Source organism: Ruditapes philippinarum, unplaced genomic scaffold (genome assembly GCF_026571515.1).
Source record: "Ruditapes philippinarum isolate M1 unplaced genomic scaffold, ASM2657151v2 ctg381_1_1_1_1, whole genome shotgun sequence".
Taxonomy (NCBI): Eukaryota; Metazoa; Mollusca; class Bivalvia; order Venerida; family Veneridae; genus Ruditapes; species Ruditapes philippinarum.
This window is the reverse complement of record NW_026864809.1, coordinates 506,490-524,731: the sequence shown is the minus strand read 5'-3', so window position 1 is coordinate 524,731 and position 18,242 is coordinate 506,490. Positions and strand designations below refer to the sequence as shown.

Here is an 18,242-nt window from a genome sequence, read left to right as displayed (position 1 = left end):
GAGTCTGATACAGGTATTACAGCTGTGTACAAGTCCAATAGAATCAGTATTGTTCTCAAAGTATTATAATCTCTTTATTTCACATCATCAATTTTTGGCATAACTTTGTTACTTCAAGTAAACAATAAGGATTTGATACAGATTTTAGACTGAAAAAATCAAAATGAGGCGGTTGAGGTACAATATTAAATTTTTTGGATTTTTTGGACAAGCAAGTGTAATATAATAAGATTGAATCAAAAGATGATTTCTTTTGTACAAAGACTGAAAATTCATTAGTGATTTTAAAAGGTGTGATATTAGAGCTCATTTACACTTTTGTAAATGGTTTTATAAGTGGTTTTGTCCATTATAACTTTGATATTCAAGGTTGTGAACACATTTGTGTGATGAGGTCTTGTCTGTACAAGGTTGTATACACATTTGCATAAGTGAGGTTTTGTCCGTACAAGGTTGTTTACACATTTGTGTGATGTGAGGTTTTGTCCGTACAAGGTTGTATACACATTTGCATGATGTGAGGTTTTGTCCATACAAGGTTCTTTACACATTTGTGTGATGTGAGGTTTTGTCCGTACAAGGTTGTGTACACCTTTGTGTGACGTGAGGTTTTGTCCGTACAAGGTTGTGTACACCTTTGGTGTGATGTGAGTTTTGTCCATACAAGGTTGTGTACACATTTGTGTGATGTTGAGGTTTTTTTCCGTACAAGGTTGTTTACACATTTGTGTGATGTGAGGTTTTGTCCGTACAAGGTTGTGTACACATTTGTGTGATGTGAGGTTTTGTCCGTACAAGGTTGTGTACACATTTGTGTGATGAGGTCTTGTCCGTACAAGGTTGTATACACATTTGCATGATGTGAGGTTTTGTCCATACAAGGTTCTTTACACATTTGTGTGATGTGAGGTTTTGTCCGTACAAGGTTGTGTACACCTTTGTGTGACGTGAGGTTTTGTCCGTACAAGGTTGTTTACACATTTATGTGATGTGAGGTTTTGTCCGTACAAGGTTGTTTACACATTTATGTGATGTGAGGTTTTGTCCGTACAAGGTTGTGCACACCTTTGTGTGATGTGATGTTTTGTCCGTACAAGGTTGTGCACACATTTATGTGATGTGAGGTTTTGTCCGTACAAGGTTGTGTACACATTTGTGTAATGTGAGAGTTTTGTCCGTACATGGTTGTTTACACATTTGTGTGATGTGAGGTTTTGTCCGTACAAGGTTGTGTACATATTTGTGTAATGTGAGAGTTTTGTCCGTACAAGGTTGTTTACATATTTGTGTGATGTGAGGTTTTGTCCGTACTAGGATGTTTACACATTTGTGTGATGTGAGGTTTTGTCCGTACAAGGTTGTGTACATATTTGTGTAATGTGAGAGTTTTGTCCGTACAAGGTTGTTTACATATTTGTGTGATGTGAGGTTTTGTCCGTACTAGGATGTTTACACATTTGTGTGATATGAGGTTTTGTCCGTACAAGGTTGTTTACACATTTGTGTGATGTGAGGTTTTGTCCGTACAAGGTTGTGTACACATTTGTGTAATGTGAGAGTTTTGTCCGTACAAGGTTGTTTACACATTTGTGTGATGTGAGGTTTTGTCCATACAAGGTTGTGTACACATTTGTGTAATGTGAGAGTTTTGTCCGTACAAGGTTGTTTACACATATGTGTGATGTGAGGTTTTGTCCGTACTAGGTTGTTTACACATTTGTGTGATGTGAGGTTTTGTCCGTACAAGGTTCTGTACACATTTATGTGATGTGAGGTTTTGTCCGTACAAGGTTGTGTACACATTTGTGTGATGTGAGGTTTTGTCCGTACAAGGTTGTGTACACATTTGTGTGATGTGAAGTTTTGTCCGTACAAGGTTGTGTACACATTTGTGTAATGTGAGGTTTTGTCCGTACAAGGTTGTGTACACATTTGTGTGATGTGAGGTTTTGTCCGTACAAGGTTGTGTACACATTTGTGTGATGTGAGGTTTTGTCCGTACAAGGTTGTGTACACATTTGTGTAATGTGAGGTTTTGTCCGTACAAGGTTGTGTACACATTTGTGTAATGTGAGGTTTTGTCCGTACAAGGTTGTGTACACATTTGTGTAATGTGAGGTTTTGTCCGTACAAGGTTGTGTACACATTTGTGTAATGTGAGGTTTTGTCCGTACAAGGTTGTGTACACATTTGTGTAATGTGAGAGTTTTGTCCGTACAAGGTTGTGTACACATTTGTGTAATGTGAGAGTTTTGTCCAACGTTTGTGTGAATTTTGAGGTTTAGTCCGTACTTGTTTGACATATAAGGTTTTCTCCACATTTGTGTGCTTCTTTACCAATACCTACAACAGTAATAATTATATAGTTCATCAATGTACCTTTAAAATAAATAAAAGAATATCAGAAATGAACTTTAGATTTGTTAACCATACTGTGGAATTAAGAATTGTGAGCAAAAGTGATTTTTTTTTTCTACAAAGAATTCTTATACATTAACATGGGCATTTTAGTGTAAGTTAAGTTTCATTGACATCAAAATGTAATGATGATAAATGAGGGTGTATAATCTATCTTTTATAGCTTTTTCTATCGTTTATGACCCAATTTGCTATTTTCATAATGCTCGTATTTCATTTATAACATAAAAATTGGACACTCTAATCATTCTATACTGAGATGGTGTCACTGAAGTTTGTTTACAGATAACCTTTTATAAATGATTTAATAAATCATAAAGATAAGTATATTGGTAATTTGATAGCCCATCCAATTTCTGTTATCATATATAGTTTGGCATAAATTAAAAAATAAAGAGGTGTCAAGTAAGAAAACCAACTTGAATGGCACAGTCTGCCTGCATGACTTGGCTAAATTAGTTTGTTTTCTCAAACCTACACAGTCACATAATAACGTTTACCTGCTATATTTTATAAACTCACAGTATTTCTCAATAGTTGATATGGCATGCATTGATATTGGTGTAAGTTAAACTTACAAATAGACATATAAGCAAAAAGAATATTAATATAACACTGAAACATTTAAAGAAAAAATAAATTGGGGGTCACCAAGATGTAAATGTATACATATTCTGCTTTGAACTGTTATATACTTGAAATAATTTTATTATTCAGATTCTGTTGATTTATGTGGTAAAACCAAATGATTGTTTATAGTTCTTGCTGTTTCCTGGCTACATATATCAACAGTGTTGTTGTTTATGGTTCTGGTTGTTTCCTGGCTACATATATCAACAGTGTTGTTGTTTATGGTTCTTGTTGTTTCCTGGCTACATATATCAACAGTGTTGTTGTTTATAGTTCTTGTTGTTTCCTGGCTACATATATCAACAGTGTTGTTGTTTATAGTTCTTGTTGTTTCCTGGCTACATATATCAACAGTGTTGTTGTTTATGGTTCTTGTTGTTTCCTGGCTACATATATCAACAGTGTTGTTGTTTATGGTTCTTGTTGTTTCCTGGCTACATATCAATCAACTTGTGTTTCCTGTTGTGTTATGGTTCTTGTTGTTTCCTGGCTACATATATCAACAGTGTTGTTGTTTATGGTTCTTGTTGTTTCCTGGCTACATATATCAACAGTGTTGTTGTTTATGGTTCTTGTTGTTTCCTGGCTACATATATCAACAGTGTTGTTGTTTATGGTTCTTGTTGTTTCCTGGCTACATATATCAACAGTGTTGTTGTTTATAGTTCTTGTTGTTTCCTGGCTACATATATCAACAGTGTTGTTGTTTATAGTTCTTGGTTGTTTCCTGGCTACATATATCAACAGTGTTGTTGTTTATGGTTCTTGTTGTTTCCTGGCTACATATATCAACAGTGTTGTTGTTTATGGTTCTTGTTGTTTCCTGGCTACATATATCAACAGTGTTGTTGTTTATAGTTCTTGTTGTTTCCTGGCTACATATATCAACAGTGTTGTTGTTTATGGTTCTTGTTGTTTCCTGGCTACATATATCAACAGTGTTGTTGTTTATGGTTCTTGTTGTTTCCTGGCTACATATATCAACAGTGTTGTTGTTTATGGTTCTTGTTGTTTCCTGGCTACATATATCAAACAGTGTTGTTGTTTATGGTTCTTGTTGTTTCCTGGCTACATATATCAACAGTGTTGTTGTTTATGGTTCTTGTTGTTTCCTGGCTACATATATCAACAGTGTTGTTGTTTATGGTTCTTGTTGTTTCCTGGCTACATATATCAACAGTGTTGTTGTTTATAGTTCTTGTTGTTTCCTGGCTACATATATCAACAGTGTTGTTGTTTATAGTTCTTGCTGTTTCCTGGCTACATATATCAACACTGTTGTCACATGAGTTGCAGGATTATGTAAATTAGGGAAGACCACAAATTTGTCATACTAGACGCTCCCAGCCGAATTTTTAGTGACAATACAGTTTTTCCTGGATTAAACATCTTATATTATTGATTAATCAGTTTGCTTTTATATATAAAACCACAACCAGTTTGTAAGGTTTGCACAAAGACAGGTACATTTCAGATGGTATTTATTACAATGGTTGCTTGATACTGGTGTTTAGACTGTTTACTCTTCACTGAATCATTGCTGGTTTTGTGAAATTGAAATTTTATTGTTAAAGAGTACTAAGTTTTGTCTTATCAAAGTTATCATTTACATGTGAAAAGATCTATGTTTGTTAGTAAATAAGGCTTAATGACATTGTTTTCCTGTGGCATGGTGCCACTCTCATTAAGGCATACTTACAGTGACATTATAAAGTGATATTTATCATCATGTGAGAGCCATCCAATAACTGAAAATGAAAATTTATTGTGAAAATTGCTTAATTTTATATCCTGGTATGGGACATAAACATTTGATTGTCATATTAAATACCTGATTTCATGGTAAGAATACACAGGAAGGCCGCCTTTATACACACTGGGATAATATTACTTTATCGAAATATAAATAAAGACAGGGTTCCGCACTGTCTGGGTAACACCAAGATGTTAAATTAGGAAAAGATAGATTCAAAAAGGAGAGACTGAGGAAAATGCATAGTTTGTTTAAAGTCATTAAAGAACCTTGTCAATTTTTACCTCTAATACTATTAATTTAATAATTATAAATTAAAGATTCTTACACAATCAACTTGTTTAATCAAAGGGAAATGCAACAGTATTAAGAATATCAAGGAGAGGGTGAAAAATAAGAAAATAAAAAAAAAGAGAATTGAAAGTTGTTTCTTTTATTGTATAATCGTAAAATTTTTAATGAATTAGACACCACAGTAACTCAAAAAATGGGGGTTGTTTTTTATTTGACATATAAAAACCCTTTTCATTATTTCTTTTAAAAAAAATTTAGTTTACTTACAAAGGTGAAAAAATATTTGAACTTTAGACGGGGATTTTTTAACAACTTTGAAATTATAACCCTATTGAGATATCAATAAGAAAATGTAAAAAATTTTTTTGCGGGAAAAAAAGAAAGTTTTGGGAGCACTACTTCATTTTTTTCTGCCTATGGGAATTTATACCCCACATTTTTTTGCTAATATTTTATCACAGAATTTTTTTTTAAATTTTCATCAATTTTCAATTTATAGAATTTTTTGATGACCCAAAGAGCAATAAAAAATAAGTCATATAAAAATAAGAAGTTTTGGTTTTTTTTACTTTAAAAATTAGAGAATTTTTTTAACCATCAAATTTTAGGTCGCTTTGAAGGAAATTAAAACTGCATTATGACGTTGGGAAAAATTTCATATGGGGTTAAAAATCAAAGAGCAAAGAGAAAATTTTAAAAAAAAAAAAAAAAGTATATTTTGAAAAAAAAACTCATTTGAAAATTCGAAAAAAAAGCAGATTTTGGATTTTACAAATTTTGGCAAAGAATTTTGAAACGTACCTAGATAGTTACATAATTTTTTTTTGGAGCAAATAAACCTTAATCAAAATTGTATGAAAGAAAAAACCAAAAAAATTTACATTTGGAAAGGGTTACAAATAATGGGGAAATAATTTTTAAAAAACCCAGCCTACAACTGTACGGGAAATCTGCACTAAAGTGGATACCTCAGGGCACGTCGCCAAGTGGGAAAATCGACACCACACACCTTTTTTGCACATTTCCAAAAACCTGGTCCTTCTATTTTTCCTGTTCCCCTTTTAAGCTTTAAAGTTTTTAAACACTATACATTGTTTAAAAGCACACGTTTTGCAGGCTTTTTTGGGGAGGTTTAAAATTTTAGGATACAAGAAGGGGGAACTGAAGTTTTTGAAAAAAATTACATCTGATTTTCATGTTTAGCTGCCCCCTGCAAAAGGTTTACGTAAGAAAATTTTTAACGGTTCATTTTGGTATTTTCCCAAATTTTACTTTTACGGGGGGTCTTCCCAGTTGGGTTAAGGGTTGACTTCAAACCACTCCCCCCACCGCTGTGGGTTCGAACCGACGGTTTGGATCTTTATGTAGGGAGCCCACTCTTTTGGGAACGGTGGTTCCTCAGTCCCCTTTGGCCCAAATAATGCATAAGGGGACCTTTTTCCCCCCCATAAAGCAAAATCAAATTATTTTGACCGTACTTTTTATGTTCAACGTAAAACCCAAAAAAAAACAAACTTTTTACTTTATTACCCCTTGTAACCCTTTTATTTCTTCGGATTTTTTTGCAAATTTTATAAAAATTTTTTTAACAAAAGAAAAAATTTTTTATTTACTTTTTTTAGGGGATATTATTTAAAAGTCTCAAAAAGGTATCATACGTTAGAAATACAAAAAAGAAACGACTACGTAATGAACAACTTTTTAAATTATGTTTTTTTAATCAATGGCAAAATACCGCTGTATTTTCATTTTAGGGGTAAATTTTTTTTACAGAGATTGGGAAGAATTTTACAATTTTTATAAGAAAATACTTTACCAAAATTTAAGGGATTTTTAATTATGTTAAAGGTTATGTCAAATTTACTTTTTTAACATCGAGGGAAACGGAAGGAACCAGGGAAAAAAAACTATCCCACCTGTTAAAAATTTGGGAAAATAGTTGTTTGTTAATTATAAAATTGGCCACCCAAGGGTTTGGGATAAGAAAAAAACAAAAAATTTACCCCCCTTTTAAAGAGTAAACATTTTTGACTGGCCCGAGCAAAAATTTTACGCTGTTTAACCATCATTATTTTCCCATTTTCCTGGGGACGGGTTTCCTCTTTTACAAAAATGTTGACAGGGGAATTTGGAAATTTACTTTTTAGGGAAAAAAAATTTTCAGAAAAAACCCAAAAAAAAGGGGGGGGGCGGGGGATTGGGGAAAAAACCGGGGATAGTAAAAAAAAGGAAATTTTTGGGGCCCCGGGCTTTTTACAGTTTTCCCCTGTTTCACAGATTACAACTTTTCAAAAAAGGCCCCAAAACGACCTGACAAACTGTTCCCCTCCCACAGTTTTTGGGGGGGGAAAGAAAACAATGTTTTTTTTAAAAGGGGTTTAATTTTAATGGGCATTTTGTCAACTGACAAAGAAGGCATTTTTATATTGTGCATGAAAACTTCACTGAAATGTATCTGACCTCTTAAGAGGATTTTATCTCCAATACAGATAGGGAAATACTTTAAATGCTAGCAAATATTGACCATTAATGTACTGACTGAATAACTTTAATTTTTACATGAATACTCAGAATATCTCAACAAAAAGCTATAAGGTTACCCGCAGTTGACTATTCTTAAAAAGAATAGGGTTCCAAGTAGATTTCTTTTAAGACAGCTAATGTAGAAAATATTCTGTGTAAATTCTGATTTTATATCATAATAATATAACTCCTAATGTTTCTTAAATGTTATATTAATGTGACTAATGTTTCTTAAATGTTATATTAATGTGATATGATTTTATAGTGCACATTGTTTTAAAAATGTATAATTCTAGCTTATTATTTATTGTTCATGTTAACAAACTGAAAGCTCATCCAATGTCAGTATTTAAAGTTACCTGTAACCATTCTTTCATGATTAATACTAAAATAAAAGCAATATTAAAATATGAACAGACTCTGAATATTAACATCAAACAAACAATAAAAAAGTAGAAAAATAGGATAGTCAAGTTTAGCATGACATTGCACTTGACCTAACATTACAATATGTGTTATAGTATTTGAAGCATTTTTGAATTGTTCACATTTACGACTTTTAGCTATCGTTACCTGAACATTGTCATTATCATATCAGTAAACAGACTACTTGAATATTATGATTACATTTGTAAATATTGGTGTCATTGTGACAAACATTGTCATATACTGGGCAAACAAGTCTCAAGTACTCTTCATAGATACAATCAGCTTTATATAATCCTCTTATGTCATCAATAGAAGAACCCTTGATTTTATCTAATGAGTTAGTTGTCCAAGGACAGCTTCATTTTACATATTTGTCATTATGCACTCTGTCAATATTATAATGATGATAATAACTTGTTTATATGTGTCACTGGCTATCCATGCAATCTATAGATAGACCAGGCCACATTTCCTTCTTAGTTTTACTATATGAATTTGGAAAGTAAAATGTATGTGAGACGAAGTTTATTGTTAATACTATATGTATACCATAACTGCTTGATTGCATGTCACATTCAAATTTTTTGTTTATACATTAATGGACAGGAAGTTATTAATGTGTCATATTTTTAATCTCATTGATTACTTCAGAAGCATGCTTCTCGTCATTTATGTTATGATTTTACTTTTACCATGCTAAACATCTTAAATGGACTTGTCCACCTTTCAATCTCAGCAAAAATAATTTATCTTTTTTGGCAAAACTTTTAAAATAAGCACTGACTGAATAATGAACAGTGCAAACCATGATCTGATGGCATTGAAATGTCAACTGACTTTGGTTTGCACTGGCTGCATGGGTAGATTCAGTCACTGCAAGCAGGCAAACTGTTAGAATTCTTAGAATTACACTTTTGCAGGTTAATATGAGTGTTATATATATAATATTCCTTACAAAATTTTTTCATCTTGATGTTATTTATTCCAAGGGCTGAACAAATGCATTGTTTCTTATAGCTGAAATATGTTTGTGTGGTCCTTGTTGACTTTTTACTGCTTTCTTGATTGGTTTATGTTAAAATTTGGCAGACGAAAAAGTACCATAATGAAACTTTTTTTAGCTGATTGATGAAATTCAGGACATTTTATTGTAAGAATTATCTTAATTGTCAATGGCTGCAGTATTAAAATGTTGAGATGTTGAATTTATTGTACAAATACACAGTGAGAGGTTTGCCTTAATAATGTCAGTGATTAAAGTTATAATGGTGGTGTCGCGCCTGAGGTGGACTGGTTTAACACTTATGTCAGACAGACTGGCTCTCAGGAGGTCACAAATGGGGAGGTTACCAGTCTAAGGTGAAACTTCAAACAATGTAATTTTTTAAAAGTTGCAGTCATGTCCTACATAACCTTTGGAAAACCGCAAGATAATATATTCTTGATAAGGGTAATTAAAAAAATCTTTGCTAAAAAATGTGATAAACTGTTCAAAAGGTGTTGAGGACAAAAGACTAGGTTATTATAAATAGCTTGAAAGCTAACAAAATTTATCTGCAACAAAAACAGATGAACAAAGTCCTGTTACCATTAAATTTTTATTACATTTCTATGAGTCAAACAATCATCCTTTCGATTGTGCTGGGTGTTTAAATTAGAGAAAATGAAAAATTTTATGACAAAATAATGTTGGAAACATGTGACACCAGTACAGGTGATAAGCTTGTCATATATTGACCAATCAGATTACAGGATTTGATTTCCTTCAGTATAATTGTACTATGATGTTTGATTAATTGATTTGGGTAGAATTTCAAATAATTTTATAGTTGTTAATGATGGTATCTCTCATATTTTATATTATCGGTAATTGTAATAGGAAGTACACACACATTAGTGGACCCAGTCACCATTAGTTATCAATTGGTTAACTTGTTACTTGTCCAGGGACTGAAAATAAAGCCCCAGCAGGGAAAATGAATTGTTTTCATAGAAATTGACAGAGGCTCTACCTGGTTGTATTCTAATTACCATAAATCATAGGTAATCATCTGATTCTTGTCATTACATTGTTTGAGTTTCCCCATGGCTATACATTTATGTCACCAAGGTCAGTAATAGAATTGGTTATTACATAGAAATAGTGTAAGTTTTCACACCCTGGGGTCACTTCATTTTATTTCAGTGGATATTTTGCTACTCAAGCATAAATAATGTTTAATCATTTGGAAAGATCATTGTCAGAAACTGTCAGACTTGAAATTATTTGGTTTTTCTTTTCTTTGTTTTGTTGTTCTTAACATTTTTCTTTCAGAATTAAATAGTAAATATTTTTATTTATTTAAGAGCAGCTCTATTAAAAAATAAGAAATGGTCCATAAAACAGTTTGTATTTACAATAAGAAATTTGAGAGAGGGAGAGAGAGCATTGGGATAGTGAAAGAAAGGAGGGATTTTATGTATGTTATGAGCTACCTCCAAATTTCACATCATTTGGAAAAAGGAGAGAAAAGAATTAAAGGTCTGGATATGATGCCAATGATTTGAATATTTATGATCATTTATAGTATCTAAAATTTGTCTGTCTTTATGTGAATACTGATGGTTTTGTGGTTGTGATGGATATCTAACAAACATTCTGTCTTGTCCAGATGGGTCATTAGTTTAAACCTTTGTTCAGAGTGGTCAGTTATGAGCCAGATACAATCTGAAAGTGGTGAATTGAAGCATGTATTTTGTACTGGAATGGTCAGTTATAGTGTAGATTCATATCTTTTAATCAGAAAAGAATTATCTAGATGATATTATGATTTATAATTATGTTAAGCTGCTTTGAATTTTTAGCCATTTTACGCTGAATTTGCTTTTACGAAGAAGAAGAGCGGAGATATAATTGTGATATGACCTTGATGTCTGCATGGTATGATGTCGTTCACTGACAATCTACTTGTTAACACCCATTTCTCAGAATTTCAGAATCTTTCACAGACCTCAGAGTCAGTATACAGTATCAAGGTCACCATCAAGGTCAAATTTTTAAAAACTTGCTTTTACTGTCATATGTTTTTATATTTATTTATAGATTTGATTTATAAGTAGACAAAAGAACATAATTACAAATTTATATGACAAAACTGACCTATTGTATTATTTTGACCTTAAACAAAGAAAGAAAAAAAAACAGCCCAAGATTCTCTCTTCAGACTTCTTGGTCAAATTTTATGTTTATTTTTTATCATTGACAAAGTGTCTAAGTTAAGTTTTCTGTTAAAATCTGTTGATTTTAGTATTATCAAAGGCTACCTTCCCATATGTCTATATATCATGATAAGTGTGCTGTCCATGGACAGAATTTTTTCTGACATAACATTGTTTTAGCTAAGTTGTATCTATTAAAATAACATTTAGTGTATCAAATTGTATACATTTGACTTAACTTATTATATACATGTATGATAATTTTCAAATTACTTTTTCCTTGTGTTTAATTAATGAGGCTTTATACTGACAATACTCCAGGTGTTAAATATATTGACTGAATTAAGATTTAGTTGTGTGGAACCCACTTATATGTTATTTGACCCACTTTGCTGTTTTGTAGGCAACTTATTCATTCTGACAGAAGAATCTGTTAAGAAATGGTACTTGGTAGATTATATGAATAATGAATAAGTATGTACTATAGATATTATTGACAGTGTATGCCGGGAACACTTACTGGTAGTACTTTTAAGAAATTTATAGGCCATGACTATTTAGGTATTGCTCTGATAGCGGCGGCAGTCTTGGGCTATCAATATCAGGTACTGTAGAATGAATACTTAATGGATTAATTTAATATCATAGCTGTAATGTAATATATAAATATAACATGGAAAAAAAGAGAGCAGCCTTTATGTGTGTCAGACATATATTGGCTCGAGATTGTGTTAGACATATATTGGCTCTAGATTGTGTTAGACAATATTATATTGGCTCTAGATTGTGTTAGACATATATTGGCTCTTAGATTGTGTTAGACATATATTGGCTCTAGATTGTGTTAGACATATATTGGCTCTAGATTGTGTTAGACATATATTGGCTCTAGATTGTGTTAGACATATATTGGCTCTAGATTGTGTTAGACATATATTGGCTCTAGATTGTGTTAGACATATATTGGCTCTAGATTTAATTCATTGTTGTTCCATTAAATTTCATATATTGGCTCTAGATTGTGTTCTTGGAGACATATATTGGCTTCTAAGATTGTGTTAGACATATATTGGCTCTAGATTGTGTTAGACATATATTGGCTCTAGATTGTGTTAGACATATATTGGCTCTTAGATTGTGTTAGACATATATTGGCTCTAGATTGTGTTAGACATATATTGGCTCTTAGATTGTGTTAGACATATATTGGCTCTAGATTGTGTTAGACATATAGTGGCTCTAGATTGTGTTAGACAAATGTTGGCTCTAGATTGAATGCATTGTTGTTGTTCCATTAAATATCATGATCGCAGCTTGGAATTTTGGAAAGGTCCTTTTGGACTGCTACACCTCAATTGTTACTATTTTATGAAAGAAACTCAAGATTTGTTAAATCTTGAAATTCTCTGATTCTTCTTTGTAGTGGACATTGATATTTACCCAATTTAAGTTTCCATCAAAATAGAACTGTTTAATTTCTGTTCAGTAATCTTTTAAATCTTTTATTGACTTTAATTTGATGCATATAACATCATTTTGACTGATATAAAGAGTTGATGTAAACTTCTCCTTATTGTATAATTGCTGAATAGTAAAGTGATGTGAAAAGTATCTATAAATTAAGCCACAGTTGGTACACCATTTTGATTTCTTTTGTGTTTCTTTTATTTTTCTTTACTGCAATTAGAGACATATATCAATTGGTAAAGTATTCAGTTCCTTTGAGCTTTAGTGATTTTCGGCATCCATTGTCTTTTTTTGTGTGACATTTTGACTGATGCTCATTTATAACTGTTGCGGTATGCATCTTTTAAGTGTAATTCAGAGATACAGTCTATTTGTCAATGTCTAATGGACTGGTAGTAATATGTCATTTGCTACATCAAATATGCATGGTTTAGGTGACTGAGATGTGTTTTTACTGACATTCTTACATTTCTTCTAACATGTTTGGGATTCACTGAAATCTTGTCACATTTGTGTGTGGTTTTCTTGTCCTATGAACAGCTATGGCTTTGAAATCAATGATTGCTTGGTACCAATACCATTCTCACTATGAACTGCAATCATGTCATCATTTTTCTTAGGAATCTGCAAAAAATACCAAACTTGGACAATGTTTTTGTCACAGTTCTAAGTTGTTAGTTTTATCAGTCTTATGATATATGAAAGAGAATAGAGATGGGAAACTGTTAACCTATTTTGATTAATTTCAGATGTATACTTGTTTTGCACCTTGATTAGAAGAAAAGCAATCTTACAAACATGATAGTAGAAAGTTGCAGAAGAAGGAAAGAAAAACAAGTTACATTTATATCAAATTAAATTGATATTGATTTCATATATTGATGGGTATTAGGTGTCATCTTCAAACAGCTTGATGCAATTTTTGTTCATTACCAATGCATTGATTCCCTGATAATTTTCAGAATTATCTCTATACCACATCAGACAAGAGAAAATGATAAATAATATTGCCTTATTCTGCTATTAATGTATTTATCCCATAATTGGACAATATGGAAATTGGAATGGCTCCAATGGCATGATAGAGGGCAGGATGTTTAGGCAAACTGGTGCAGGCATGAGTTTCTGTACATATTTGATTTATTGACTTAGTGTAATGTAAACTCCATTAGAGGAACATTATGAGAAAATTGCAGTGGATGATAATAATGACTTACGTGCAGATAATGCTGTATGAATTATTGATGTTGTAGTAACTTTGAACAGTTACACTAGTTTATGAAAGAGACATGAAATTTAGAGGGCCTAGCTTTGATATAATAAAAAACTGAAGCAGAACTTTAACTAGAATCTGAGAGCTGTATGCCTAATAGTACAGGAAGCAAGGGTTTGGATGATGACTATGCTTCGCTATACATTAAATCTTGTACTGGTTTAGTAAAGGAAGTGGAGTAGTTAAAATAATATGTTAAAATTACAACTCTGACTTGGCATATTGTAGTCTCCACATTGAATGGTTAGTGTTAGATTGTGCATGTGTTTTTTTGTGTATCTAGATCTAATTCTCTCATTTAAAGGTTTTTTTTTTTTCAAAATGAATAAGTGCAATGTCATTGAAATTGTTCTGTGTTATTATGTTATGCATCCACACTAAAGTTTAGAATATGACTTTATTTATGAAAGATATGACCTTTTTATCCATGTACTTAAACATTTAACACTATGTGATAATCACTTGTCATTTGTCACCCTTACCATCAATTGCTTTGTAACAAGCTTTAATCCATCTTTGGACAATTGCTCAATATCTGGAAATTTAACTTTCAATTATAAAAGTCTTAAAACCAAAGGAAAGAGGCCCAAAAAGAAGAGATTTTAATACCATATTGTAAATGTTTATTTAATTCACAATATAAATTATTTAAAAGGTGAAATTTTGACAAACTAGAAACACCAGTCCTGTTATACAGAATGATGTTAGTGATAAATCAACTTTTGGAGATCAGTAGGGTGGGGATAACTCTTCAGTATGGTGGGAGATAACTATTCAGTATGGTGGGGGATATCTATTTAGTATGGTGGGGGATAACTTTTCAGTATTGTTGGAGATAACTCATCAGTATGGGGGATAACTATTCAGTATGGTGGAGGATATCTATTTAGTATGGTGGGGATAACTTTTCAGAATTGTTGGGGATAACTATTCAGTATGGTGGGGGAAAACTCTTCAGTATGGGGATAACTATTCAGTATGGTGGGGATATCTATTAAAGTATGGTGGGGATAACTGTTCAGTATGGTGGGAGATAACTATTTAGTATGGTGGGAGATAACTATTCAGTATGGTGGGAGATAACTATTCAGTATGGTGGGGGATAACTATTTAGTATGGTGGGAGATAACTATTTAGTATGGTGGGAGATAACTCTTCAGAACTGGGGATAACTATTCAGTATGGTGGGGGATATCTATTTAGTATGGTGGGAGATAACTATTTAGTATGGTGGGAGATAACTCTTCAGTACTGGGGTTAACTATTCAGTATGGTGGGGGATATCTATTTAGTATGGTGGGGATAACTGTTCAGTACGGTGGGAGATAACTATTTAGTATGGTGGGAGATAACTATTCAGTATGGTGGGGGATAACTATTCAGTATGGTGGGAGATAACTATTCAGTATGGTGGGGGATAACTATTCAGTATGGTGGGGGATAACTATTCAGTATGGTGGGAGATAACTATTCAGTATGGTGGGGATAACTATTCAGTATGGTGGGGGATAACTATTCAGTATGGTAGGGGATAACTATGCAGTATGGTGGGAGATAACTATTCAGTATGGTTTGGGATTTCTATTCAGTATGGTTGGGAATATCAGTTTTGTATGGTTGGGGATAACTATTCAGTATAGTGGGGGACAACTATTCAGTATGATGGGGGATATCTATTCAGTATGGTTTGAGATAACTATTCAGTATGGTAGGGGATAACTATTCAGTATGATGGGAGATAACTATTCAGTATGGTGGGGATAACTATTCAGTATGGTGGGGGATAACTATTCAGTATGATGGGGATAACTATTCAGTATGGTGGGGGATATTTATTCAGTATGGTGGGGGATAACTATTCAGTATGGTTAGGAATATCAGTTTTGTATGGTTGGGGATAACTATTCAGTATGGTGGGGAATAACTATTCAGTATGGTGGGGGATAACTATTCAGTATGGTGGGGGATAACTATTCAGTATGGTAGGGGGTATCTATTCAGTATAGTGGGGGATATCTATTCAGTATGGTGGGGAATAACTATTCAGTTATGGTGGGAGATATCTATTCAGTATGGTTAGTGATAACTATTCAGTATGATGGGGGTTATCTATTCAGTATGGTGGGGGATATCTATTCAGTATGGTTGGGCATATCAGTTTTGTATGGTTGGGGATATCAATTCAGTGAAGTTGTTTGTTATATTGTATATCATATTAAGACCTTCATATTAATAAAAATCCACTCATAAGAAGAAATATACATTAACAGACCTTAAAATTAATGGGTTTTACCTGTGTACCAAAGAATTTTCACATTATTTTTATTCTAATTATAGTATATTTTTTCTATTTTTAGCACAATGTCGAAATTCGCTTGGTATGCAGTCTGGCTCCATACCAGATGAAGCTATTACAGCAAGTTCCTCCTTCAATGATGACAGTGTAGGGCCAAAAAATGGAAGGTAATGTATATATTTGTTATATATTTCAGAGCAGTTAATTTGGAGAAATTATTTAAAATGGAATATAATTTTAGACTCATAAAGATGCTTAATTATCATACCTTGATTTTTACATCAGCATGTAAGTTGAAACTAAACCAAGAGGAGATTTTATCCCTGTTAGGGATCAAAACCCAAACAGAATTAAGATGTTAGAAAATGGTAGAAAAAAATGGAGCCTGCAAAACTCACAGGTTTCCATAATAGCTTGTTTTTTTGGAGATGTGTGTAGTTTTACATGAGCGTTCATCAATAAATAGAATTTGTAATGATATAATTATGCTAAGAACATTTATTATAATAATGTTTTTTCCATACTATCAATATAGTGCATTTCTGTATGCATATGAAGGTTTGTTTTGGCCAGTAATTGCTGGCAGGTCTAGACATAGTGGAATGGATGTGGGATGATTTTCCTTCACTGTAAATTATTCTGCAATTTCTTATCTCTATAATTTTCTACTGGGATTTTTATTTTGGATAGTTCCATGTTTTTATTTTATTCTATGTAACAGTTTATGGAGGGATGAAATTGTAAAACCTTATCAGCCTTTTCAACAAACTGAAATATTAATGAGAAAATCTTGAAATACAATGACACTTTTGATACAGTATACTTTGATAGGTTGTTGTTATGGAAATTAAATTAATTAAAGGTTCACTCCAACTTAATTTTGAAATTATGTTTGTCATTTAAAACTTTAATTCTGTATTATTCTCATAAGGGGACAAATTCCAGAAATATCCTAAAATCTTTACATATGTCTGAATGCTCTCTTCTCTTATAACTGATCAGAATTTTGGCTTTGACAGCATTTCACCATCTCTAACATTGAACATTTCTCTTGATTGGCTGTAATATTCACTATATTTAACTATTGTTCTATTTATGAATCAATAATTAATCATCATAAAAAAGGTAGAAAGGAGAGAATGGATAAGAGTAGATGATTATTGATTTGGTCTCATTTTTCCACAATTCCTTCTTTTGATGTCATAGAAAAACTGGGACAATATCTCAATTTTTTTCATTTAATTTGTCATTTTCTGTCATATTGAATAAATAGATGGTTTAAAATTGGAAACAATCATAAATTGATCTGTGATTGCTATCATGTGTCAGTAACAACAGTTTTGAATATCTACTATAGGTGGTTACATTTTGTTTAATTAATGATGTGAGTTATAATGTCATAAAATATCTGCATTTATGCATCCTGATTTACATCATTAATATATGTATTTTTTTAAGTTATAATGTCATAAAATATCTGCATTTATGCATCCTGATTTTTTTTACAGTTTCAGCAGGCATTCCTACAGTTTCTAACTAGCAATTATTTCTCCATCAATATCTTCCATACTTAGTAGGTTTATACCTTGGATGCTTTAAGTTTTGATGTCACTTGGGTCAATGCCAAGGTTACCATCATGCTTGGAAAGGTCTTTTCCCTAAAACTGCTGCATTGATGGTTGACTGTCCTCTCAACAATTCTGTCATTCATGAACAGATTTTAAAATAACTTGACATAAATATGTTTGACATGATGATAATATGTTGCTCAGAAGACTCTAGCTTAAAGGTCAAAGTATTTCTTGCACATCAAAGTCATGATATGAAGCTTTGATAAAAGTGCATTGATGATTGCAACTGGTCTACAATTCTAATTCAGAATGGATATTTAAATAGCAAGGCATAAATATGTTTGACATGCTGGGCTCAAGAATCAGGTCTCTAGTTTAAAAGTTAATGTC

The 18,242-nt window shown here is 32.3% G+C and overlaps 1 protein-coding gene across 2 annotated transcripts in view; it reads left to right on the top strand.

Moving 5' to 3' along the window:
- The window catches only part of LOC132726880 (discoidin domain-containing receptor 2-like), a 106,919-nt gene that overhangs the window by 27,026 nt on the left and 61,651 nt on the right, over nucleotides 1–18,242 (top strand). For both annotated transcript variants that reach the window (XM_060712290.1, XM_060712289.1), the window contains exon 2: nucleotides 16,343–16,448. In XM_060712290.1, coding sequence (XP_060568273.1) covers nucleotides 16,343–16,448 — 106 coding nt within the window. The remainder of the gene's footprint in view (nucleotides 1–16,342; nucleotides 16,449–18,242) is intronic.